General features: G+C 43.6%; 1 protein-coding gene across 1 annotated transcript in view; it reads left to right on the top strand.

Annotated features, from left to right (window-relative positions):
• Positions 1-26,558, top strand: part of LOC139422042 (protein turtle homolog B-like) — a 186,821-nt gene that overhangs the window by 38,885 nt on the left and 121,378 nt on the right. The window contains exons 2-3 of the mRNA XM_071173178.1: positions 12,544-12,735; positions 24,013-24,159. Coding sequence (XP_071029279.1) covers positions 12,544-12,735; positions 24,013-24,159 — 339 coding nt within the window. The remainder of the gene's footprint in view (positions 1-12,543; positions 12,736-24,012; positions 24,160-26,558) is intronic.

The following is a 26,558-nucleotide window of genomic DNA, read 5'->3' as shown; positions in this document are numbered from 1 at the left end:
GTGAAGCAAGAGATTCCTCACCACCTATTTTCGGACGTTTGCGGATTACGTTTTTCATTAAACCTCAAATACCAACAAACCATCTGGATTAGCTGTACTCACCCTAAACCCTCTGCTGTGTTGTCTTTGAAGAGAGCATATGCAGATATAGTTTCTGTTTGGCCTTGGAGTTGCACTGACTGTGGTTCTCCAACATTTTTCAGAAGTGTCCACTTGCACACTCATCATGGATTTAAAAGCACAGGAATTGTGCAAGCTTTTTTGTAAAAAAAGCCATGCAAGAAAGTTTGAGTGCACACTTCTGGAGAATGGTGGAGAATCGGGACTTAGCCACTGTCCTGTGAGTATCCAACCTTAGTGGAGTAGAGGCCTGCTGATCCACCCTCCGCCATCTGCCCTTAATTCTGGCCAGACACCAGGGGGTAAGAGGCTCAGAATCAGACCCAGTTTCTTTGACCTCTTCAAAGACATTCCATGGTGGGATCTTAAATGGAAGCTGGCAACCAGTTCAAATACTACTTTCTCCAAAATCTCTGCATGCAAGTTCCCTGTTGCCTCATGAATACAGTTGACTACTGACAAGTGTATTTTCGATACAGTGCCTACAGAAAGTATTCACACCATTATATTTTTTCCACATTTCGTTGTGTTACAGCCTCAATTTAAAATGGATTACATTAAGATTTTTGGGGCACTGGCTTACACACAATACCCTATAAATGGAAATATGTTTTTCAAATATTTTACAAATGAATTTAAAAATGAAATGCTGAGATGTCAATCTCCTCTTTGTTATGGCAAGCCTAAAAAAGTTCAGGAGAAAACATTTGCTTAGCAAGTCACATAAGTTAGACTGATAATAGCAATAATAATAGTGTTACATTTTTTTTATAGGTCTAAGCCTACCTCATCGCTCTACACCACTCATACAACACATACAATTATCTGTAAGGTCCCTCAGATTCAACCACAATGACCAGGGAGGTTTTCCAATCCCCTGCAAAGAACACCTATTGGTAGTTTGGTAAAACAAACCAAAAAAGCAGACATTGGATATCGGTGTATCAATAAACCCAGTCACTACAAAGATACAAGCGTCCTTCCTAACTCAGTTGCCGGAGAGGATGGAAAGCGCTTAGGGATGAGGCCAGTGGTGACTTTAAAACAGTTACAGAGTTTAATGGCTGAGATAGGCGATAACTGAGGATGGATCAACAACATTGTAGTTAAGAAAGGGGGATACCTAGTCAGTTGTACAACTGAATGCATTCAACTGAAATATGTCCTCTGCATTTAACCCAACCCCTCTGAATCAGAGAGGTGCAGGGGGCTGCCATAATCAACATCCACTTCTTCAGCTCCCAGGGAACAGTGGGTTAACTGCCTTGCTCAGAATAACAGATGTTTACCTTGTCAGCTCAGGGATTTGATCCAGCAACCTTTCAGTTACTGGCCCAATGCTCTAACCACTAGGCTACTAACCTAATTGACAGAGTGAAAAGAAGGAAGCATGAACAAAAATATAAACACAACATGTTTTGGTCCTATGTTTCATGAGCTGAAATAAAATATCCCAGGAATGTTCCATATACACAAAAAAGCTTATTTCTCTCAAATTTTGTGCACCCATTTTTTGTATATCTCTGATAGTGAGCATTTCTCCTTTGCCAAGACAATCCATCCACCTGAACGATTTGGCATACCAAGAAGCTGATTAAACAGCATGATCATTACACAGGTGCACCTCATGCTGGGGAAAATAAAAGGCCACTCTAAAATGTGCAGTTTTGTCACACAATGCCACAGATGTTTTGAGGGAGCGTGCAATTGGCATGCTGACTGCAGGAATGTCCACCAGAGCTGTTGTCAGACAATTTAATGTTAATTTCCCTACCATAAGTTGCCTCTCACGTCGTTTTAGGGAATTTGGCAGTACGTCCAACCGGCCTCATAACCGCATACGCATCGTGTGGGCGAGTGGTTTGCTGATGTCAATGTTGTGAGCAGAGTGCCCCATGGTGGCGGTGGGGTTATGGTAAGGGCAGTCATAAGCTACGGACAATGAACACAATATTATCTATGGCAATTTTAATGCACAGAGATATCCATAGGGACCATTGTTGTGCCATTCATCCGCCGCCATCACCTCATGTTTCAGCATAATACATGGGCCAATGTTGCAAGGATCATGTTTGGGATGCTCTGGATTGGCTTGTATGACAGGGTTTTCCAGTTTCTTCCAATATCCAGCAACTTTGCACAGCCATTGATGAGGAGTGGGATAACATTCCACAGGCCACAATCAATAGCCTGGTCAACTTTCTGTGAAGGAGATATGTCATGCTGCATGAGGCAAATGGTGGTCACACTAGATACTGACTGGTTTTCTGATCCACGCCCTTACCTTTTTTTTAAGGTACCTGTGACCCACAGATGCATATCTGTATTCACAGTCATGTGAAATCCATAGATTAGGGCCTCGTGAATTAATTTAAATTTACTGATTTCCTTATGTGAACTGTAACTCAGTAAAATATTTTAAATTGTTCCATGTTGTGTTTATTTTTGTTCAGTATAATGTTACAAAAAAAATGTGGCAAAGCAATTCACTTTTTGTCCTCAATACAAAGTGTTATGTTTGGGACAAATCCAATACAACACATTACTGGTGATCATCTTCATATTTTCAAGTATAGCAGTGGCTGCATTATGTTATGGGTATGCTTGTAATCATTAAGGACTGGGGAGTTTTTTTAGGATAAAGAAACATAATGGGGCTAAGCACAGGCAAAATGCTAGAGGAAAACCTGGTTCAGTCTGTTTTCTACCAGACACTGGGGGATTAATTCCCCTTTCATCAGGACAATAACCTGAGGGGAAAAAGGGGGAAAAAAACGCACACTGCTCTTGATAGTATCACTGATCTTTAATAAGCTTACGTATCGGCCTCACGGCCTTCGTCCAAGCTTTTGTGAGTTAAAAAAAAAAAATCGAACCCGAATGTAGACCTAGCCCTACCCACATACGTTCCACGCATCGAAAGGGGTTGGAGGCTAAGGAAAAACAAAAAAGTGCTACCAAATATAAGAATATGCATTTCATAAATATTAGAATAAAGTATGTAAATAAGACGCTCCACCGCCAATGTTATTTACAATGTTAAATGTCCATGTGCTATGTAGGTAAAACCTCTCGTTCTCTCAAACAGAGAATCAGTGAACATAAAAGTTCAATCAGGAGAAATGATAGGGATTATCAAGTCGCAGTACATTTTAATGACCTAAAGCAAGACATTTCTACCTTTTTAGATTTTGCGGCATAGAGAAAGTTAAGATATCAGACAGGGGAGGTGATAATAATACTAGTAAAAGAGAATGTTTTGGGATTTTCACCCTCCAGACATTATTTCCTAAAGGTCTTAATGATGAAATGCCTATGTATGTTATGAATTTGAACATGAATTATGCCCCTATTTCAGATTACTCTGATGTGTTTCGTACGATGTACCCAATGATTTATGAAAACTTGCTCGGTAGGTCTATGTCCTCATTGTAGTTATACAGACGTGTTTAATACGTCTTATTTACATACTTTATTCTAATATTTATGAAATGCATATTGTTATATTTGGTAGCACTTATTTGTTTTTCCTTCGCCTCCAACCCCCTTCGATGTGTGGAACGGATGTGGGTGGGGCTAGGTCTACATAAGGGGGCTAATTTTAAAAAAAACTCACAAAAGCTCTGATGAAGCCATGAGCCCGATACGTAAGCTTATTAAATATCAGTGATACTATCAAGAGCAGTGTGCGGTTTCCTTTTTCCCCTCATCTTGTCCAACTGTTACCATGCACCTGCAAAAAAGATTGCTCAGATGTGCGAGTGCCCTATGAATTTTGAATCAGGACAATAACCTAAAACACACGGCCTAGTTACAGTTTTGACTTAAATTGGCTTGAAAATCTATGGCAAGACTTTGAAACTGATGTCTAGCAATGATCAACAGCCACCAGCGATTTCATACTCACAGCTGTAAATCGCTGCCAGAGGTGCTCTACAAAGTATTGACTCGGGTGTGAATGCTTATGTAATTTAGATATTGATGTATTTCATTTACAATCAATTTGCTAACATTTATAAAAACATGTTTTCAACGATGCTTTGGTATTGTGCATGCCGTCTCAACTGTCCCAAGCCTTAATACTGTTCACTGCCTGCAATTCCCAAAGCTTTATTGTGATAAATAGCACTGTATGCAAATTCGAGTGGGGAGTAAGATTACTATTTTACTGTCAACATACTGTTTATTTCAATTAAATTCTCCTTTGTTGCAGTGTTTTCTGACCTGCTGGCTTTACTGTAAAGTTTCAGATGGTCAGTAAAGTTTAGAAACCAGCACAAGCACCCTTTCCTGAACTATTAACAACCCCTTTGTCTGACCTTAGTCCAATAACATAGTTTGTTTTACTCAGTATCAACAGTGACCAAGGTCCTCTGAGAATTGTAGGCCACCATGAATCAACAGGTCAACTGCAAAGTCATGCACACCATATAAAAGCATTATAGTGTAATGAGATGGCAGGGGCAAAGTGGAGGGAAGAGGGCCAAGGAGATAGCATTAACAGAGCTGTCAGAAGCAATATCCATCATAAAGGATGCCCCTGCAGAAGTCGTGAACTGGTTAAGGTGAAGCAATCAAGCCACACAAACGAGCAGCCGCTCATTGGGCGCTAAAATGCTAATCAACGCTGAGTGGCTGAGTTGTGCACTGCTTCCTCCTCTCCTTCGTAATTTGAGGTCCATCAACGCTAACATGCTACTCTGCGGTTATTACTATGGTTATTTATAGGCGCTTATGTGAGATACGATCTGTCCACATTCGAAGAGCAAAGGAGCACTGCAAAATAGTGTCAATTTTTATTAGCGAAGTTGTTAGGGCAGAGATAATGAGCATCAATACCATCAATACCACCCTAGTCAAAGAACAGTCTATGACTAGGGTGGCTGGAATCTTTGACAATTTTTAGGGCCTTCCTCTGACACCGCCTGGTATAGAGGTCCTGGATGGCAGGAAGCTTGGCCCCAGTGATGTACTGGGCCATTCGCACTACCCTCTGTTGCCAATCCAGGCAGTGATGCAACCAGGATGCTCTCGATGGTGCAGCTCTAGAACCTTTTGAGGATCTGAGGACCCATGCCAAATCTTTTTAGTTTCCTGAGGGGGTATAGGTTTTGTCATGCCCTCTTCACGACTGTCATGGTGTGCTTGGACCTTGTTAGTTATGTGGACACCAAGGAACTTGAAGCTCTCAACCTGCTCCTCTATAGCCCCGTTGTTGAGAATGGTGGCGTGCTCTGTCCTCTTTTTCATCTTCTTTGTCTTGATCACTTTGAGGGAGAGGTTGTTGTCCTTGCACCACACGGCCAGGTCTCTGACCTACTCCCTATAGGCTGTCTCGTTGTTGTCGGTGATCAGGCCTACCACTGTTGTGTCATCTGAAAATTGAATGATGGTGTTGGAGTCGTGCCTGGCCGTGCAGTCGTGGGTGAACAGGGAGTACAGGAGGGGCTGAGCACGCAACCCTGAGGGACCCCTGTGTTGAGGATCAGCGTGGCGGATGTGTTGTTACCTAACCTTACCACCTGGGGGCGGCCCGTCAGGAAGCCCAGGATCCAGTTGCAGAGGGAGGTGTTTAGTCCCTGGGTCTTTAGGTTATTGATGAGCTTTGAGGGCACAATGGTGTTAAACGCTGAGCTGTAGTCAATGAATAGCATTCTCACATAGGTGTTCCTTTTGTCCAGGTGGGAAAGGGCTGTGTGGAGTGCACCAGAGACTGCATCATCTGTGGATCTGGGGTTTCATCATCTGTGGATCTAGGGTTTCTGGGATGATGGTGTTGATGTGAGCCATGACCAGCCTTTCAAAGCACTTCATGACTATAGATGTGAGTGCTACGGGTCGGTAGTCATTTAGGCTGATTACCTTAGTGTTCTTGGGCACAGGCACTATGGTGGTCTGCTTAAAACCTGTTGGTATTACAGACTCGGACAGGGAGAGGTTGAAAATGTCAGTGAAGACACTTGCTAGTTGGTAAGCGCATACTTGCAGTACACGTCCTGGTAATCCGCCTGGCCCTGCGGCCTTCTGAATGTTGACCTGTCTAAAGGTCTTACTCACATGGGGTGCGGAGAGCGTGATCACACAGTCTTCCGGGTACAGCTGGTGCTCTCATGCATGTTTCAGTGTTACTTGCCTCGACGCGAGCATAGAAGTAGTTTAGCTCATCTGGTAGGCTTGTGTCACTGGGCAGCTCTCGGCTTTGCTTCCCTTTGTAGTCTGTAATGGTTGCGGGCCCTGGCACATCCGACGAACGTAAGAGCCGGTGTAGTACGACTCGATCTTAGTCCTGTATTGACACTTTGCTTGTTTGATGGTTCGTCTGAGGGCATAGCGAGATATCTTACAAGCTTCCGGGTTAGAGTCCCGCTCCTTGAAAGCGGCAGCTCTAGCCTTCAGCTCAGTGCGGATGCTGCCTGTAATCCATGGCTTCTGGTTGGGGTATGTACGTACGGTCGCTGTGGGGACGACGTCATCGATGCACTTATTGATGAAACCAATGACAGATGTGGTGTACTCCTCAATGCCATTCAAGGATTCCCAGAACATATTCCAGTCTGTGCTATCAAAACAGTCCTGTAGTTTAGCATCTGCTTCATCTGACCACTTTTTTTATTGATCTAGTCACTGGTGCTTCCTGCTTAAATTTTAGCTTGTAAGCAGGAATGAGGGTGAGGGAGAGCTTTGTATGCATCTCTGTGTGTGGAGTAAAGGTGGTCCAGAGTTCTTTTCCCTCTGGTTGCACATTTAACATGATGATAGAAATTTGTTAAAACTGATTTAAGTTTCCTTGCATTAAAGTCCCCGGCCACTAGGAGCGCCACCTCTGGGTGAGCGTTTTCTTGTTTGCTTATGGCGGAATACTGTGGTGGTATGTAAAGAGCTACAAAGAATATAGATGAAATGTCTCTCGGTAGGTAATGTGGTCTGCAGCTTATCATGAGAAACTCTACCTCAGGCGAGCAATAGCTCGAGACTTCTTTAGATATCGTGCACCAACTGTTGTGTACAGTAATACATAGTCCGCCGCCCCTTGTCTTACCAGATGCCGCTGTTCTATTCTACCGGTGGTTGAAAAACAAGTTTTAATGACTCCAACCTAAGTGCATGTAATCTTCCGACTTCAACTGTATGAACTAGGGCTATCCATTCTGGGGTAGTTGGCAACGGGGCAGAGCAAGTGTAGCAGGGGTGAAGCTCTGCAGAGAGACCGACAGCTAGCAAGCCATGTACACAAGACAGACTCAACTCAAGGTTTCCTCTAAGGTACTATCAAAACGTAACTCGAATAACAATCTCTCACTTGGTCCTGTGAATGTATCTCACAGGTATCATAACTCACTGTGATGTTACAAGCAGCACATTACCATTTTCTTTAGCTATGTAGACTTGGATAGACAAATGCATAGCATGATAATATGGATATGACTACACTGCAGCAGTAATGGTGGAGGGATTAGATGCTCTCTGTGCATCCCGGCAGGGTCTCCTTTGAATTGAAAATGAGTGAGTGATTCTCGTTGGAGGGCATGTGAGCCGAAGTAGATCAAATCATGCCCTTCCCGCTGCGCTTCATTAGTTTCTCAAGCCAACATGATATTTGGGTTTTTGATCGTGATCTTGTAAAAGCCAATTTATGCTTGATCTGAAAATGTGTTCAGAGGCTTCGTATGGAGGGTGTGACGTAATTGCGTTGCCTACGGATGCATGCAGAGGCCAAATCGAGCTCCGTACCGCATCGCCATGCACTTCACAAATGTTGTAACAATGCCGAGGGCTCCGTATAACTCCGAATTGACATGATTGTCATGGTAGGTGGGGGCAGTAGGTCCTGTATAAACAAACACACTTTCTTGACAACTTCCTTCACAATAGCTCTGCTCCACTAAGCGCAAGAAGTATGAAATCCCTGACATCTGTGGAGGCTGCATCTTAGTAAAACATTTTATAAAAGCGACGCAATTGCATATTAAATTGCCCGGTGTCCTTCCCATTTGATGAACTGGACAAGCTCAACACCGCAAACGGACTGTTTCACGTCTGATTCCCTTTCATGGCGCCTCCCGCTGGATTCCTTGACCCTGCAAGTGATAATCGACAGTCCGGCACAATGAATCTAGTGTGCGTGGTTTTGCACATTTTCCCTTTTCAGCTAAAACGGCTTCGTGCTGTATTTGATATTCAAGTACTCAGCCTGTAAAAAGTAGCTCTTTATTGGCTGGCACGACTCCTCTGGCAGTTTTGGGTTCGGTAATAAAGAAGCCATATTTAATAAGTTTTACTACCCTTTGGGGTATTCTAGATGAATATATTTTGACTGTGCTCCATCATCAAATTAGTTGAACATTTTTATGTTAATAGATACTTAATTTTCTTTCTTTTTGAAATATCCAAACCAAAGTATTTTCGGTAGATTGTAGAATTTACATTTCAGCTCAACTTCTCTGCAATCTACGATTTATTTCTGCTTCCTGAAATTAATAATTCTTTAGATTCAGTGAAAGCTAGCTAATGGACTTTAGAATTCGACTATGGTACCGCTCAGTGAGTTGGGAAAGTCTTGCATAACAGGGTCAGGATTAAAGGGATGAGCACGGGTGTTCGCTCAATCAGCTTGTTAACCTGAAAATAACCAGACAAACATCAATCCGAGAGCACATTCAACGCAGGAGCAACACTTAAAATGACTTACTTCTTGTAACAGGGCAATCCTGACCCTGTTACACTTGCTGCATATTTAATATATACTTCTAATCTCTCGAGGAGTGTGATTGAGGGTGCTTAAAACTGCAGGCACAGTTCAGTAACAGTTCAGAAGCAGAGCATGTGAGTTGAGCGGTTGGAAATCCCGCTCATCGCTCATGGAGTGTTCCGGTGCGCCATCCATCCTGCAATCACAGGAAAAAAAACTCCCACTGCAAATTCTCTCCATTAATTAAAATCACAATTTAACCAACACCCATCTATTTTTGTGACTACCTGGACCTACCAATTGGTTTTTAAGTATTGAAAAATTGCAAAACCATACGGATTTGAATGAAAAGTATTTGAATAAACATGAAAATGTGAATGTAAGAAGCAAACATCATTTCAAATAGGCTACATCTCATATTAAACAGCATATAAACACTCTAAGTAGGTCAGAGTATATTATTTCAATTATTTCAAAGCTATAGCCTAAAACGAAATACATTGTGAAGCATTTGCAAATGCAACACAATAAGCTGGTAGGGACAAAGTGCTCAGCATTTAAACATTTTCATTGTATTTAAATCATTATTTTTTATAAATTGCGCATAGGCTGTGACATAGGCTGTGTGAATTAAATACACATTAAACAAAACATTACTTGTTAGTGACTTTTGAATTCATTTTTAGAATTCTTACTGCTTACTGAGGTATAGCCTACAGCAGGGGCGTGCCCTGAGCTCGTGGAGTGAGCGCTACTGGAGCGAAATTGGAGTGGGCGAGAAGGCCGACACTCCAGCCTTTGGGAATCTCGCTCCACACTCCAGTCAAATTGGGCACACTTCGCTCACATGCTCTGTTCAGAAGTGAATGGTGTGCTGGATAAATAGTTATTGATATAATGACATAATGTACTCAAAAAATGGTTAGATGCTGATAAAGAACATTTGGGTTGGCTCATTGACTTCAAACACCGTTGAGTGACAGCTGTCCAAATGTCGACCTTACAGCTGAGAGTGATAGAACGTTGGAGTAACAAAAATGAGTGGCTTGTCAGTTAGATTAGTAATTTTAGTGGTATTCCTTGAATATTTCTGCTAAAGTCACTGATGATGTGCATGATTTTTTGCAGCTTTAAATGGATGATTGCAGGACTGTCTCATCTGTTCTCTCCGATCGGGTGAATATTCTTGAAGACAGCGCACCATGCTCAAACATTAGAGCCCCCTCTATATGCGGTCTGTGAACATCTTTGGAAGGATATGCAGTACTCTTCCCTCCTGCAGCTCAGAGATTAAAGCATTTGATCATTCCACTGTGTCATTCTTTGTAAAATCCTGGAGATTTTGCTTACTGAGGAGATGATTACCTCTCGTTTTCCTCCCTCTCTCCCTCTCTCTAATCAGTATAAACAGTGAAGTCATACCTTCCAGGGACCTGTTTTCGCTCTCTGGTGATGTCACCGGCAGCCAATCAACACATAGCGCTGGGCTAGGTAGAGGAGGCAGGGAGAGTCTCTTTCTAGGCCCTGGGTATATGTGTGGGGACACACTGCTGGGAGCAGTGCTTTCCCTCAGCCCCCATTATTATCTGCCTCTGTCGCCGCCAAGCAATGAAGAATACACACACACAGATCCATATAGCAAACCACCATCCAACATTACAGCAATGTTTTGGTAACTGTAAATATGACTGTTGTCATGTTAATAGTGTTCAATGTAAGTGCCTGATTTCTCTGTACTGTAGTACAGGGGTTTGAACATCCTCCGACTGCCCAAAATGAAGCTGTTTTGCTTTCAATGTAGAATTAGACAAATGCAACGTAATTATATGATAACCATCCTCTGTTGAGTGCAAAGTGAGGTAATTAAGCCAATTAAGCTATTATTTCATGTTGACCTCCAGCCAAGGTGAGTCTGAATAGGGGCTTAATATGCACTTGAAAAGCTTGTGCAGTTTTCCTTTGCTTCACACCCATGAAATTGAGCCTCTTGCTGTAAACGTGAGTTAAGTAATTGTCACATATCTTTTGAGTACATATTCCTGAGTGGCCGAGTTACAATTTTGACTTATCTGTTTGAAAATCTATGGCATGACTTGAAAATGGTGATCTAGCATTGATCTACAACCAATTTGACAGAGCTTTAAGAATTTAAAAAAATTATAATGTGCAAATATTGTACAATCCAGGTGTGCAAAGCTCTTAAAGACTAACACAACAAAGTGGAATAAGTCAAGTGGGATGAATACTTTCTGAAGGCACTGTATATACAATACATCTGGTGTTAGGATTGATTTGCCAATAATTTCTCTTCTCAACAAGTGTCCTTCACTTAGTTTTCCTGGTTGCTGGCATTCTTTCACCCTACTGTTTGCATGCAGTAGTGCAGAATGTGATGTGTGAAGGTTTACAAGCATCACTGTCTCTGCTGCTCCCTGACAGAGATGGAAGAGGAAGCGAGACACTCCACATTTTTTCCAACGGTTAAAGGCTGAGTGAACCATCTTCATTTATCCACAATCTTTGTCTTTGATTTGTCCTATTCACAGAGGTTCTTGCTAGGCCCCTGACTATAGGCGTACCTACTCTAGCCAGGCAGTTCATTTCCTCCCTCCCAGTAGCGGAAATTAAGAGTTGGTGAGACATTGGTCATTAAGTTACAATAACTGATCAATGATCAAATATCAGGGCAAAACAAAAACTAGCATACAACGGCTGGAGGGCACCATGCACATTCCTATAGCAGTACACTGGCAGTGGGTCATCCTCATAAAGACAAACCCAATAATCCCAAACATCCCTATGGGCCACGGGGGTGAGCAGAGCACCATTTAATTAGCTGTATTGACTGGTAAAATGAAAGCACACTTCTCTTCCGGTTGTAAAGCCAAGCCATGCGTGAATTAGTAGAGGATCAATGCTCTGGTAGAATGGATAGCCCTGTGGTCAACATGTGGACACAAAGCTTCATCGTAGTGAAACCAACAACATCACGTCCTTAGTTTGTGTCTGCAGACTGATGTATTGTCAATAAGGCAGTTGAGATGTGTTCCATCCAAGTCTAGGACATGTAAGGAAAGTGCAGTAAATAAACGTACACACTGTCTGACTCGTAGTAAAGCCTCATGTCACGGCAGCTAGGGAATATAGTGTCAAGACAAAGTGCACTGTTTTTGTTTGCTTTCCACTCAGAGTTATGACCTTTTATCTTTCATTCCTCGTACTATTGGCTCAGGATGGAATTTGTTGTCGCCAATTTGAATAATGACACCCGTAGTTCATGATTCTTTGTCATCAAAAACAGGCTGCTCTATGTGAGAGAAAAGTAAACCAGGGTGGTGGAAGTGGAAGAGGCTACTAAAAAGGATGATATTCCAACTGAAAAGAAGCCATGGTTGAATATGGTTCCGTAATCCTTACACTGTTTTTTTAGGTTGGGTCCTCTTTTTTTTTGAAGAAGAAGATATACCACTGTGTATATCATGTTTTGTTTTGTGATTATTGTACTTCATTAACATTTTTCAAGAAGGCTTTCTAATCTTACATTTCTCTGTGAAAAACAAACAACATGTTTGTGGTTGATGCTGGCACTCTAAGACACAATGTAGATGATATGCTAATGAAAGATGACTCTCTTGCTTCTAGGTTGCTTTCGGTTGGTTATTTCACCACAATTAAGTAACGTCCCTAGCTGTTTCCTAGATACTCACAATTCACTCCCCCTCTCCGTTTCTCAGGTGCCCACGGCGTGCGAGAGGAGCCCCAGTTTGTGACGGTGCGCGCTGGAGAGAATGTCATCCTGGGATGCGATGTGGCCTACCCGCTGAATGGCCAGCCCTACGTGGTGGAGTGGTTCAAGTTTGGCGTGCCCATCCCCTTCTTCATTAACTTCCGCTTCTACCCGCCTCATGTGGGCCCGGAGTATGCCGGTAATAGGACACCTCTCCCTCTTTATTAGCCCAAACCATGGATGTCAAAGTCGTTTTGGCGTTGACAAAACCAATGTAATTTTGTACACCTACAGTTGAAGTCGGAAGTTTACATACACTTAGGTTGGAGTCATTAAAACTAGATTTTCAACCACTCCACAAATTTCTTGTTAACAAACTATAGTTTTGGCAAGTTGGTTAGGACATCTACTTTGTGCATGACACACAGTCATTTTTCCAACAATTGTTTACAGACAGATTATTTCACTTATAATTCACTGTATCTTAATTCCAGTGTGTCAGAAGTTTACATACACTAAGTTGACTGTGCCTTTAAACAGCTTGGAAAATTCCAGAAAATGACGTCATGGCTTTAGAAGCTTATGATAGGCTAATTGACATCATTTGAGTCATTTGGAGGTGTACTTGTGGATGTATTTCAAGGCCTACCTTAAAACTCTGTGCCTCTTTGCTTGACATCATTGTAAAATCAAAAGAAATCAGCCAAGACTTCAGAAAACAAATTGTAGACCTCCACAAGTGGTTCATCATTGGGAGCAATTTCAAAAGGCCTGAAGGTACCACGTTCATCTGTACAAACAATAGTAAGCAAGTATAAACACGATGGGACCACGCAGCTGTCATACCCCTCAGGAAGGAGACGCGTTCTGTCTCCCTGAGATGAACATACTTTGGTGCGAAAAGTGCAAATCAATCCCAGAACAACAGCAAAGGACCTTGTGAAGGTGTTGGAGGACAGGTTCAAAAGTATCTATATCCACAGTAAAACCAGTCCTATATCGACATAACCTGAAAGGCCGCTCAGCAAGGAAGGAGCCACTGCTCCAAAACCGCCATAAAAAATCCAGACTATGGTTTGCAACTGCACTTGGGGACAAAGATCATACTTTTTGGAGAAATGTCCTCTGGTCTGATGAGACAAAAATAGAACTGTTTGACCATAATGACCATCGTTATGTTTGGAGGAAAAAGGGGGAGGCTTGCAAGCCCGAAGTACACCATCCCAACCATGAAGCACGGGGGTGGCAGCATCATGTTGTTGGGATGCTTTGCTGCAGGAGGGACTGGTGCACTTCACAAAATAGATGGCATCATGAGGTAGGAACATGTTGCTTCAATATATCCACCTCATCTCAAGACATAATGAAGTTAAAGCTTGGTCGCAAATGGGTCTTCCAAATGACCCCAAGCATACTTCCAAAGTTGTGTCGCAAAATGCCTTTAGGACAACAAAGTCAAGGTATTGGAGTGGCCATCACAAAGCCCTGACCTCAAACCTATAGAAAATGTGTGGGCAGAACTGAAAAAGTGTGTGCGAGCAAGGAGGCCAACAAACTTGACTCAGTTACACCAGCTCTGTCAGGAGGAATGGGCCAAAATTCACCCAACTTATTGTGGGAAGCTTGTGGAAGGCTACCTGAAACGTTTGACCCAAGTTAAACAATTTAAAGGCAATGCTACCAAATACTAATTGAGTATATGTAAACTTCTGATCCACTGAGAATGTGATGAAAGAAATAAAAGCTGAAATAAGTAATTCTCTCTACTATTATTCTGACATTTCACATTCTTAAAATAAAGTGGCGAGCCTAACTTACCTAAGACAGGGAATTTTTACTCTGATTAAATGTCAGGAATTGTGAAAACTGAGTTTAAATGTATTTGGCTAAGGTGTATGTAAACTTCCGACTTCAACTGTATGTAGCCTCTTTACTTACAGTAGTAATTGCCTAAAATCTTTTCTCTGAATTTGTGCCCAAGGCTGGTCTAACTGGTAAACCCTCCACCTGCAACACCTGCAGTATTCAGGCACATTTACTTGTATTTTACCATAAAGGCCTATTCTAAAAATGTATGAAATACATGTTTTTCCTTATCAATCCACACTCAATACCCCATAATAACGAAGCAACAATTGTTTTGGGGAAATGTTTGCAGATTTATTAAAAATATAAACAGAAATACTTTTTTTTACGTAAGTATTCAGAGCCTTTGCTATAGACTTGAAATTTAGCTCAGGTGCATCTTGTTTCCATTGATCATCCTTGTTTGTACTACTTGATTGGAGTCTGTGATACATTTGGAAAGGCACACACCTGTCTGTATAGGGTCCCACAGTTGACAGTGCATGTCAGAGCAAAAACCCAGCCATGAGGTCAAAGGAATTGTCCGTAGAGCTCCGAGACAGGATTGTGTCGAGGCACAGATCTGGGGAAGGGCACCAAAAATATCTGCATCATTGAAGGTCCCCAAGAACACAGTGACCTTTTTTATTTTATTTAACCTTTATTTCACTAGGCAAGTCAGTTAAGAACAAATTATTATTTACAATGACATCTTACTGGGGAACTGTGGGTTAACTGCCTTGTTCAGGACCATAACTACAGACTTTTACCTTGTCAGCTCAGGGTTTCAACCTTCCGGTTACTGGACCAGGGCCTTGGTCAGGGAGATGACTAAGAACCCAATGGTCACTCTGACTGAGCTCCAGAGTTCCTCTGTGGAAATGGGAGAACCTTCCACGAATCAGATCTTTATGTGATCAGACGGAAGCCAATCACCAGTAAAAGGCACATGACAGCCTGCTTGGAGTTTTCCAAAAGGCATGTAAAGGACTCTGACCATGAGGAACAAGATTCTCTGGTCTGATGAAACCAAGATTGAACTCTTTGGCCTGAATGCCAAGCATCACGTCTGGAGGATACCTGGCACCCTCCCTACCGTGAAGCATGGTGGTAGCAGCATATTGCTGTGGGGATGTTTTTCAGCGGCAGGTACTGGGAGACTAGTCAGGATTGAGGGACAGATGAACAGAGCAAAGTACAGAGACATCCTTGATGAAAAACTGCTCCAGAGCGCTCACGACCTCGGACTGGGTCGAAGGTTCACCTTCCAACAGGACAACGACCCTAAGCACACAGCCAAGCTAACGCAGGAGAGGCTGCGGGACAATTCTCTGAATGTCCTTGAGTGGCCCAGCCAGAGCCCGGACTTGAACCCAGTTGAACATCTCTGGAGATAACTGAAAATTGCTGTGCAGCGATGCTCCCCATCCAACCTGACAGCGCTTGAGAGGATGGGGGAAAACTCCACAAATACAGGTGTGCCAAGCTTGTAGCGTTATACCCAAGAAGACTCTAAGCTCTAATCGCTGCCAAAGGTGCTTCAACAAAGTGCTGAGTAAAGGGTCTGAATACTTGTGTAAATGTGATCTTTCAGGTTTTGTTTGTTGCCAATTGTTTTTTTTTTAACTGCTTTTGCTTTGTCGTTATGAGGTATTGTGTGTAAATTGATGAGGGGGAAAACAATTTAATCCAGTTTAGAATAAGGCTGTAAAATGTGGAAAAGGTGAAGGGGTCTGAATACTTTCCAAATGCACTATAAATCTCGGCCCCACCGCTACTCTGCATTTCCCTCCCTTCCTCCCATATCATTCATATGTCAATACAAATTGACATAATGAAGTTGGGAGACCAATGTTCTTTCAGATTCACAAGGTCAAGTGTGTGTAAGGAGGGAGCACGTTTGAGATTTTCACTGCAGTCCAGGGGAGGTTGTCTCCCCTAACACCCACAGTGGGAAACAAATGTCTGGTAAGAACTATGCCTTCAGGTGCGAGAAGTGCGATACTGCTTGTGAAACACTTAACTGACTGCCACAGGAGCTTTAACTATGCGACCAAGCACACTTACAGTAATGGATGACATAATAAAGTTGTTTTTTGACAGGTGTAAATGGATATAATGAATGGGAATTAAATATGTTTTAAATTCCTGTTGATAAAATGGATTGATGTATCATGATGGTAAAGAGATAAGGGTGTCTTCCTTTAAAACTGGACAATAAACAACACTAGGTGACCTCTTTAACTATAAAAAAGTATCCTGCAATGATCACAGTACATCTTCACAGTGGATAAGAAAACAATCCGCTTCCCTTTGAGTTACATCCTGTGGAAATGACATCACTCCCATTCGATGCATTATACTGTTAATATGCCATATATAATTAGCGCACTATAATCCCTATTTGGTCAATAGATTAGCTGCAGTCTGCATCAGATAAACACGTTCCTGTTAAAGCGTCTTTACAATGCAGAGCCGGGCTCCCACAGCAAAAGCTTTCGGATTTGGAGTTGGAGGCAGTTGCTATGAATGTCCTCTTTATAATGTATTATAAACAGATGATTATGACCGATAATCCAGCGATGTAGCAGAATGGGGAATACTGTGGCCGAATAGCTAACTGAGCAGCCAAGTAGCTAGTCACTTGTGTGTTGTGTCTGGGAATCGGGACTCTTTATAATGACAGGGAACAAGAGCAGAGGAAAGGAATACATTATCATGAGAAACAAGCGAGAAACGTGTTCCCTCAAAGGCGATTTCTATTTGTCTGAATCATGTATATAAGAAAAATATTCTGTTTTGACTCAATTTTTTAAATTTTTTATTAAGTCATTGAAACTCATCAATAGCCTTCAGACAATCCCTGGCCTTTGGGAAAAGAACAGACAATCTCTCAGAATAGCGGTGCTGACTTGAATTAGCTGTGGACAATCAGTTGTGGGAGAATACCCACCCAGGTGTTATGCCATTGCACTTCAAACAGAAGTTGAAGTTGAAAGGCAACCTCCAGACCAAAGGTGCGTATCGGTAGAGGTGACGGGTCAAAAGTGCTTTGGACTTTTTTCCCCCTTCGAAATTTGGAACATTACAGCATCGATACGGAGCGGAGACAGAAAGGGGATGTGGTCATTTTACTGAGCATGTCAGTTTTAAAAAACAAAACCAAACTCTAAAAAGGTATCAGACGTTGCCAGGGGCAGGATATGCAATTTTTATGGTCGGTCCTGACAGTGAACGTTAATTAGAGAGCGGCTGAGGATTTCTACCTTTGGCCAAAGTCAGAGCAGTTCTGTCGGTTAGGTTACATCAGCATCTACTGTACAACAGGGTACACCACACTCTGGAGACACAGCATGGATCATATGTATTGCTCCTTATTTTATTAGGTTGAAGCTGCAAACTAAATCCCAGTTTAGAGAATCCTAATCAACAAAAGTATTATTATATGGGTAATTCATTCCCCAAGGGATTGTTTCAAGTTTTTTATCAAGTTTAAAGCTGTATTTGTCACATGCACAAGTACAGTGAAATAAGGCATGCAGGCAGGGATTAGGAGAAAGTGACTGGTAGCAGGATAAATATAATAACAGTAAACAGTATGGCAGCAGCATAAGTGGTGTGTGGATGTGTGTATTGTGGTGAGTTTGTGTGTGTGCAACAGTGTAAGTGTAGGCGTGATAGTTGGAAATACATGTAGACAGGGCTGAAAGTTGACTGGTAGCAGGAATATATAAATACTTATGGTAATATACTAATAAACAGGAGTAATAATGTAGCAGGATAAATGTATGGATACTAATGGTAATGGGAATCAATAATCATTTTAGCAGCAGCGTAGGTGTGAGGGGGAGCAGTAGTTGTTAGCCATTTAACAGTCTTATGGCCAGGGGATAGAAGCTTTTTAAGAGTCTGTTGGTCTGAGCCTTGATCCACCGGTACTGCCTGCCAGATGGGAGCATGGAGAACAGTCCATGTCTCGGGTGGCTGAAGTCTTTGGCAATTTTTTTTATACCTTTCTCAGACACATGCACGTCCTGGATGGCTGGCAGCTCACCCCCAGTGATGCCCTGAGCCGTCCCCATCACCCTCTGTAGGACATTCTGGTCGAGGGCTGTGCAGTTGCCATACCAGACGGTGATACAACCAGTCAGGATGCTCTCGATGGTGCAGCTGTAAAAGTTCCTAAGGATCTGAGGGGCGGTGCCAAGTTGTTTCAGCCTTCTTCACGGCTATGCTGGCGTGAGAAGACCTGGTTAAGTCCTCAGTGATGTGGACACCGAAGAACTTGAAGCTCTTGACCCTCTCCCCTGTGTCCCTGTCAAATGTGGTTGTGATTAAAAGCATTTTACTCGATCAAAGATGCCAATCATATAGACAGTGTTTTACTGCGCCAAGGGACAAAGAATTGAAGGTGGTAGAACCATTTTCAATCTTCTAAAATAGCTTCCAGCCTTTATCTCTAGATGGTAGGTGTCTTTTTTGTTTTGAATACCTTTCAAGGGATATATGCTGCTCCTTTAAAATCTTCCCTGGTGCTGTTTTTAGACTGCTCCTCGTACCCTGGTACAAATTACATTTGACAGTCCTCACTACCGCCAATTTCTCCCTGCTGCGCTACAGTAGCTACAGAACAGGGGCCTTTTTCAATTTGTGCTACTGCGAAGCTCTAGTCGTCGCTCGCTAACTGACAGCCACCTCCCACAGTGAGGATGGAACAGCGCCAGAACAGATTGATGGTCAGTGTCAAGGCTAGGGTTCAATACCATTTCTTATTCACACAGTGGCCTGAGTTGTGCCCGTTGTAGATTGGACTGGTGCTTTTTTTTGCCACAGTGAGCACTGAGGGGGCACTGCTTCCTCTGGTTGAGAGACTGCCCTCTGCCTGTCGTGCCAACAGAGTGTGGCTTTGTTTCGGGGTCGTGTCATAGCCACCCCAAGCCAATGAAAAGGGTGTGTGTACTGGCAGCATGGCATTTCCACTTTGTCCGAGAGTGGAACATTAATCACTGGTGTTTGGCTTGTCCCATTAGGAGCTACAGAGTCTGTTTGTCACATGCCGTACTCTGGGCCTAAATGAGACTTCAATTCAAACACCATCGACCTGGGTCATGTCTGCATTTGACTGTCTTCATAAACAATGTGATACACTGCCTGCCTTTGACTGCAAATGGATTAAGATTGCTTCTGAAAGGAACTTTGTCGTTGCTGATGGTTAATGTAGCAGAAAAAAAACGGATCCCCCAAAATAACCTAACATATGGAATGTTCCAACCTTCATCCCCTTGCAATTCCTGAGAACTTTGCTGTCAAAGATTGCACATGGTAACCTTAGAAAAACATTGACCCTGGTCTATCAGAATATCAATGGGAACCCCAAACTGATGACTTTCCTTACACTTGCCCTAATACCAAGCCAAACCTCATAGTACTGATATCTCTCCCTAGACTCTCTGTTTCTGTAAAAACAAACACATTTTTGGATCAGGCATCTTTTGCTGAATCCAACAGATTGTGTTACTCTTGTTTCAACCAAAAAGAGCCACAGTAACGGTTACATTTACTGTAGAAAAGAACCAAGGCAGTCCACCGAGCAGAGGGCTGTACTTACCTATACCTACTCTCCCAGCATGTCCCCCAAACTTGTTACTATCTTTAACCTAAATATCTGTGTAGTTGCCCCTCTGTCCCTTCCCCCCCCTTTATCACCCAAATAAAAATACAGCTGAATTTTAAAGCTCTCCTTCCTTTCTAATGGCCCGGCAGGCTGTGGCCCAGTTCTCCTTCTGCAGTATCGATCTCCAACACTGAACAAATATTTGCTACTTTGCTCAGAGGAGAGAGCCAACCGCAGCGGTTTAAGGCACATCATCAGTGCTAGAGGCGTCACTACAGATCCAAGTTCGATGCTGGGTTGTCGCAGCCTGCAGTGACCGGGAGACCCATCAGGTGGCGCACAATTGACCCAGCGTCGTCCGGGTTAATGAAGGGTTTGGCCAGCCGGGATGTCCATGTCCCATCGCAGTCTAGCGACTCCTGTGGTGAGCCGGGCGCATGCACGCTGACACGGCCGCCAGTTGGCGGATGGTGGATGGTGCTTCCGGGTTAAGTGAGCAGTGTGTCAAGAAGCAGTGCGGCTCGGCAGGGTCGTGTTTCTGAGGATGCATGGCTCTCAACCGAATCCGTACAGCAGTTGCAGCGATGGGACAAGACTGTAACTACCAATTGAATATCACAAAATTGGGGAGAAAAAGGGGTAAAAAGTTTAAATGTCTTTCAAAAAAGTTATTTAGCAGAACATGTTAGGAGTCATTGGAGCTAGTGTGAATCATAGATGTCTCCTTTCACGATATCACCCCGTATGACAATCACTAGGTGTGTCAGACTGCCATGCACTGACAGATGTGATGTAATGAGAGGAGAGAAGCGGGTAAGGGGGGTGTAACAGCTGGACTTGTCATCATTAGCTCAGAGAAGAGGGCCCACTTGAGTGGTATTCTAGACCTGAGGCTTCATGATGCGGCCCAACTTGTACACACACACAGTTAAATAAAGATAAACCGATATATACATTTAGACATACGGTAGATACAGATATAAACATGTGCATGTACAGACACTGACAATCAGACCTGGGTCAAGACACACATGCTATTATGATGACAAAAACTGATGGATAGACACTGCATACTTGCACACAGTCTAGGAAAAAAGTCGGTGGTTCTATTAATAATTATTTCCTATTCACCCTGTTTCTCACTTTACTTCACTTGATATAACCTGGTGTGTTGCATACAGGGGATATAGTCGGCCCAAATGGATGTCACTCAAACACATTGACTCTGGGGACCGCGTAGTGAGCTGTGGAGCGCTTTGATAATGTTGCTGTTGTGGGCCGTTGTGCCCTCAAAGCCCTTTGTTTTGCCCATATCGTCGGCCACCATCTGTTATGAGCGGTCGCTAGATTGCAGAGAGCAAATCATAAATCCCCCTCCCCCTCCCTTTCCCTGCTTGACCCGTAAAGAGTGAAAGCTGCTGTGACACTCTGGGCTGCTACTCAACTCCCGTAGTCTTAAGGCTTGGACCCACAAAGGATACTGACTGCCAAGAGGTACTTGGCATCTCTGCCTAGAGTGTCGGCAGTCAACTTTTTGTTGTTCACATAGCACAGATTGCGCCCACCGATCAGCCTCGTTAAAATACTCCAGACCGAGGCCTCCCGGGTGGCGCAGTGGTTAAGGGCGCTGTACTGCAGCGCCAGCTGTGCCATCAGAGTCCTGGGTTCGCGCCCAGGCTCTGTCGTAACCGGCCGCGACCGGGAGGTCCGTGGGGCGACGCACAATTGGCCTAGCGTCGCCCGGGTTAGGGAGGGCTTGGTCGGTAGGGGTGTTCTTGTCTCATCGCGCACCAGCGACTCCTGTGGCGGGCTGGGCGCAGTGTACGCTAGCCAAGGTGGCCAGGTGCACGGTGTTTCCTCCGGCGCATTGGTGCGGCTGGCTTCCGGGTTGGACGTGTGCTGTGTTAAAGAAGCAGCGGCTTGGTTGGTTGTGTATCGGAGGACGCATGACTTTCAACCTTCGTCTCTCCCGAGCCCGTACGGGAGTTGTAGCGATGAGACAAGATAGTAGCTACTACAACAATTGGATACTACGAAATTGGGGAGAAAAAAGGGTAAAATAAAAAAAAAATAAAAAAAAATTACAAATAAAATACTCCAGACCACAAGGTGGCAGTAGCTTTAAGCTATCGATTTGTTTGGCTTGTACCTGCTGTAGATAGCTAATGCTAGCTAACTAGCAAGCTGCACTAATGTTGTTTCTAGCGAACTAGAATGTGTACCAAGCCCTTGTTGATTCTAGCCAGACGGCCACAACTACACTACAGTATGTGGACACTTTCTTGTCGAACACCTTTTGCTGCTATAAAAGTTTCCACTCTTCTGGGAAGGCTTTCCACTAGATGTTGGGACAATGCTGAGGGGACTTGCTTTTTCCTTGTCACTCTTGTCAGCTCCCCCAGGTTTGTCGGTACCAGGTTGGTACACAGCATGTGCATCTTTTGTTCTAGCAAGAGAAGGAATGGCCTTCTACTCAGGGCCGATGCCAGAACGAATCAGTTGGATGGGCATTTGATTTCCATAGAGGGGCACGTTTCTTACACGTTTGTTTTTTTAATGGGTTTTATAGTAAGCACATGTCATTTAACTGTAAAAAAAAAAAATGTACCTTTTAATGTGGCATTAACACAACCAATCATGATGTTTTCATCTGATTGTCAAACAAATATCAAGATGTAGGCTACCTTCGCATGTTCGTCACAAAAAATCTTCCATCCAAACAAACTGTGCCCTCGCTGACTTTCCTTTCATTCGCAAGTGGCTGAAACACCGGAGAAAACATCAGAGCGAGCTAAACAGCGCCCCTCTGCCTTACTATATGTATCACATGTATTTGATGCTGTCTGGCCAAAAATGCTTCCTCTTTTTGGACAGACAGCATCAGATACATGGGCTACATATACTGAGACAGAGGGGCGCTGTTTAGCTCGCTCTGATGTTTTATCTGAGATTGATGTGTCTTTCTGTCAGCGGGCGTCTCAGTCAAATAAATGATCAATATTAAAATATTTTTGTTGGATGGGTAAGGAGGTACGGTAGGGCGAGCCAGGCCCCCTAAGGCTGACACAAAATGCTTGCCCTGCTCCTACTTTGCTAAGTACTAATTGGCAGTCAGATTTCTCGTGTGTCTGACCCCTTAGTGTTATGATGGATTCAGATGGGGCAGACTCTCGTGGCTCTGTGCTCTGTTTCTATGGGTCTGGTAGGGTGTTGGGGTTCGGAACCGCACCCTGCTTGCGCGACCCAAAATTAAACAAGTCCATCTAACGGCATTCCTTCCGCTTTTATAGACCAAAACGGGAACTTGTTCTCAACTAGCCTACCTGGTTAAATAAAGGTGAAAAAAAATATAAATATATATATATATATATATATATATATATATATATATATATATATATACACACCGGGTCACTTCTTTTCATCTGGCATGCAAACCTAATTGCTATCTAGCAGGCAAACTTCACTTGGGAGAATACTAAAACCATTTAATCTCACCAATCTTGGACCCCTGGGAGCTATGCCTTATGCTAGCTGGCTGAATAATGAGGGGATTTTATTATTATTCTAGTTATTTCACCAAAGGCTATTTACTCACTTCACTTCTGTTCAAACTTCTCATGTAAATCGGGGTTAGTTCGTGTGCTAAAATGGCTGTTATTATTACATATCATGTCCATGTACGCTTGCTACTGTAACTACATAGGGTGCTCTCGGACTGGCATTGAACAGTTTGTGGCTACTGTCATCATATCAGAGATGCCTGTCCAGTCCATCCAGTCGTGTACTTTTTTCACAAAAATGCTTCAGTGAGTAAGAGATGCCCTACTGGCTCACAGACTGGGCTGCGCTGAGTTAATTGATTACTCATCCTTGCGCTAGGAAAATTTTTAAAAAAATGTATTTTTATGCCAAGCCCAGTGGCCCGGTAAAAAAAGTATACTGTATACTAGCTATGTTTCCTTGTTTGACCCCTCTTATTCATCTCTCCCTCCTTCCTTCCCGTCCTTCCCCCAGGCAGAGCCAGTCTGCACGGCAAATCTTCTCTGCGGATTGAGAAGGTGCGTTCAGACGACCAGGGCTGGTATGAGTGTAAGGTCCTGATGCTGGAGCAGCAGTACCACACCTTTCACAACGGCAGTTGGGTGCACCTCACAGTCAACGGTGAGTTAGGTGGATGTCACACACTTACACACACACACACACACACACACACACTTGCATGCACACATGCCCACACACACATGCACACCCACACACTCTTTCTCTTTGTCTCTCTCCATCATTCACTCGTACACACACGTACACATACTCCATCACTCTCTCATACACGTACATGCAACCCCCCCACATGCAGACACCTGTTGCTGTGGCAACAGACACCACAGACAGACACACGGCCTCCCCCGGTCCCTGGTCACAGCACATTAGCTCAGTGTCATCAGTGCTGTATGACTTACCCGGAGCTCTGGAGAGGAGCCAGTCATTTAGGCCCCGGGCCCCTCTGCTTTGCCACTGTCACGCCTCTGCTAGACTAACCAAAATGGATTCACTGCAGCAGCTGTTGGACTGGCTGGACACCCCAGCCCTGACTGCTTTGGTTGGGATGAATGTCGTATAATGAGACTGTAGTTATCAACATAGCAAGTCAGTTTGGCTTCGTCAATGGGTCTTTGATGCAGCTGATTCTGTTTTTTTGGAGCGAGTGGTTTCATTCGGTACAATGGATTCAGTCATGGGCTGTTTTGTCTACAGAGTAGATTTACTCTCTTGTGGTGGATGTTTTGTGTGGGACAGGCTTGGGTTGTATACTTATTCCAAGTATTATTTGAGAAAGTTGAGGGGCACTTGAGTTAGTTTGCCTGGCCTGCAGAGTTGCACTTTTTGGACTCCATTGCTTCAAGTCCACCTCAAGTACATGTAATGTTTGCAATATGTTTTCAACTTGGTAATATGTCTGACATGTGATACATGTAGGAGTCCTACGTAGTACATGGTAGCTGGGTTGCTGAGATAAGTAAAAACATTGTTGTCCACTACCAGAATGCACGTTGAGGATTTGTGCTTAATAAAGTGTTGCGCTGTGTGAAACAAAAAATAAACTCAGTTCAATCATGCCTCCTCTGTGTGCTGGAAGAATGGTATTTTTAACTGATCCGGGAAACCAGTTTTGATAGAACAGAGCCCTTGACTATTGCGGCTGTCCTTGAATTCTGTGTTTGTCTAAAGCAAAACTTACCTGAGCATAAACTCCTCTTGACCCTGATCAGTAAGATTAGTTCCAAGATCGAATCAATGGATTAAATGTGGACACTGCCCTAACCGCAACTGTAGCCAGCCACTGTGTGTGTGTGTGTGTGTGTTTGTCTGGGCATGTACTGTATGTGTATGCACGTGCCTGTGCCTGTTTGCAGTGACGGCATGCCTATTTGTGTACTCGGAGGCCCCTCTTAAATCTGTCTGCTTAGCATAGACATAGTGGATTGTTGCCAGGTCAGTGTACCAGCTGAGTCCCTTTTGACTAGGCACTGATAGCAGGGGCTCCGTTTAGCCCTGGCAGCAGGTTTAGAGAGCCTCACCTTATGAGAGAGAAGGTATCGATTGGTTAAGCCGACGTCACACCTCTGCAACTTTATGCTAACGCTAACCCACGCTGGTCAAGTTCATGTGAAATCTGGTAGTTGGTCCAACTAGTTGGCTAACCTGTCAATGGATAATGTATATCACTTTCAAATGCAATTTCCATTTCTTGAAGTGCCATTAGCGTTTCATTAGATACCACGTGTTTCATATGCAAAATCCTCAAAGAAGATACGGTATGAAAAACTAACAAACCCAAAGGAGTCGTGTAGTCGAGCAGCAGTGTCGAGTTCCACGTTTGATGTCATTGGGACTAGACAGAGATGTCAATCTTCAAGTAGGTAAATGGAATCAACTCCAAGCCCTTCAATCGGCACCGTGGCGACAGCCCTGTGTTCTAGAATTTTTTATGAGATGCCACTCAAAGAACTCATTACCATCACTTCCAACATTGTGACTGCCTGCCTCCTGCCTGCCTGCTTCCTGCCTGCCTCTTGCCTTCAAATAACACAGCAAAATGCCTTATGTAATGCCATGAATATATTTATGGCGCCTCGTGCTGCCAGAACTCTCTCAGGGTTTGGGCCAGGCGCATAATGATGATGGATAAAGCAGCAACCTTTGCTTGTTGTGCTTTGGTCGTCTCGGTTGTCAGGACGCTATTTGGGGAACGTTGTTAATTAGCAGTTAGCTTCAGTAGCGTTGAGGGAGTGAGTTACAATTGGTTGGGCAATGGTTGAGTCTGTTGTGATGCTGATGTAGACACTGCTGTTCAAGTTCCTGTGATATTCCTCGCCCCTCCCGCACCCTGTCAACCAAGGTGTGAGCCACGTGACATATGAGGGAAGGGGAGAGTGGTTGGTGGGAATGATGTCATGGCTAGCTTCTCTGTGTAGAGTTTAGGATTTTAGGATCCAGATAAGCTGATCCTAGAACTGTGCTTGCTGTGCGCATACATGGGGGACATGGGGTGACTTGAAGGA

Source organism: Oncorhynchus clarkii, chromosome 12 (genome assembly GCF_045791955.1).
Source record: "Oncorhynchus clarkii lewisi isolate Uvic-CL-2024 chromosome 12, UVic_Ocla_1.0, whole genome shotgun sequence".
NCBI lineage: Eukaryota > Metazoa > Chordata > Actinopteri > Salmoniformes > Salmonidae > Oncorhynchus > Oncorhynchus clarkii.
Note: the sequence above shows the minus strand (reverse complement) of the source record. Positions and strands in the feature narration are given on the sequence as shown.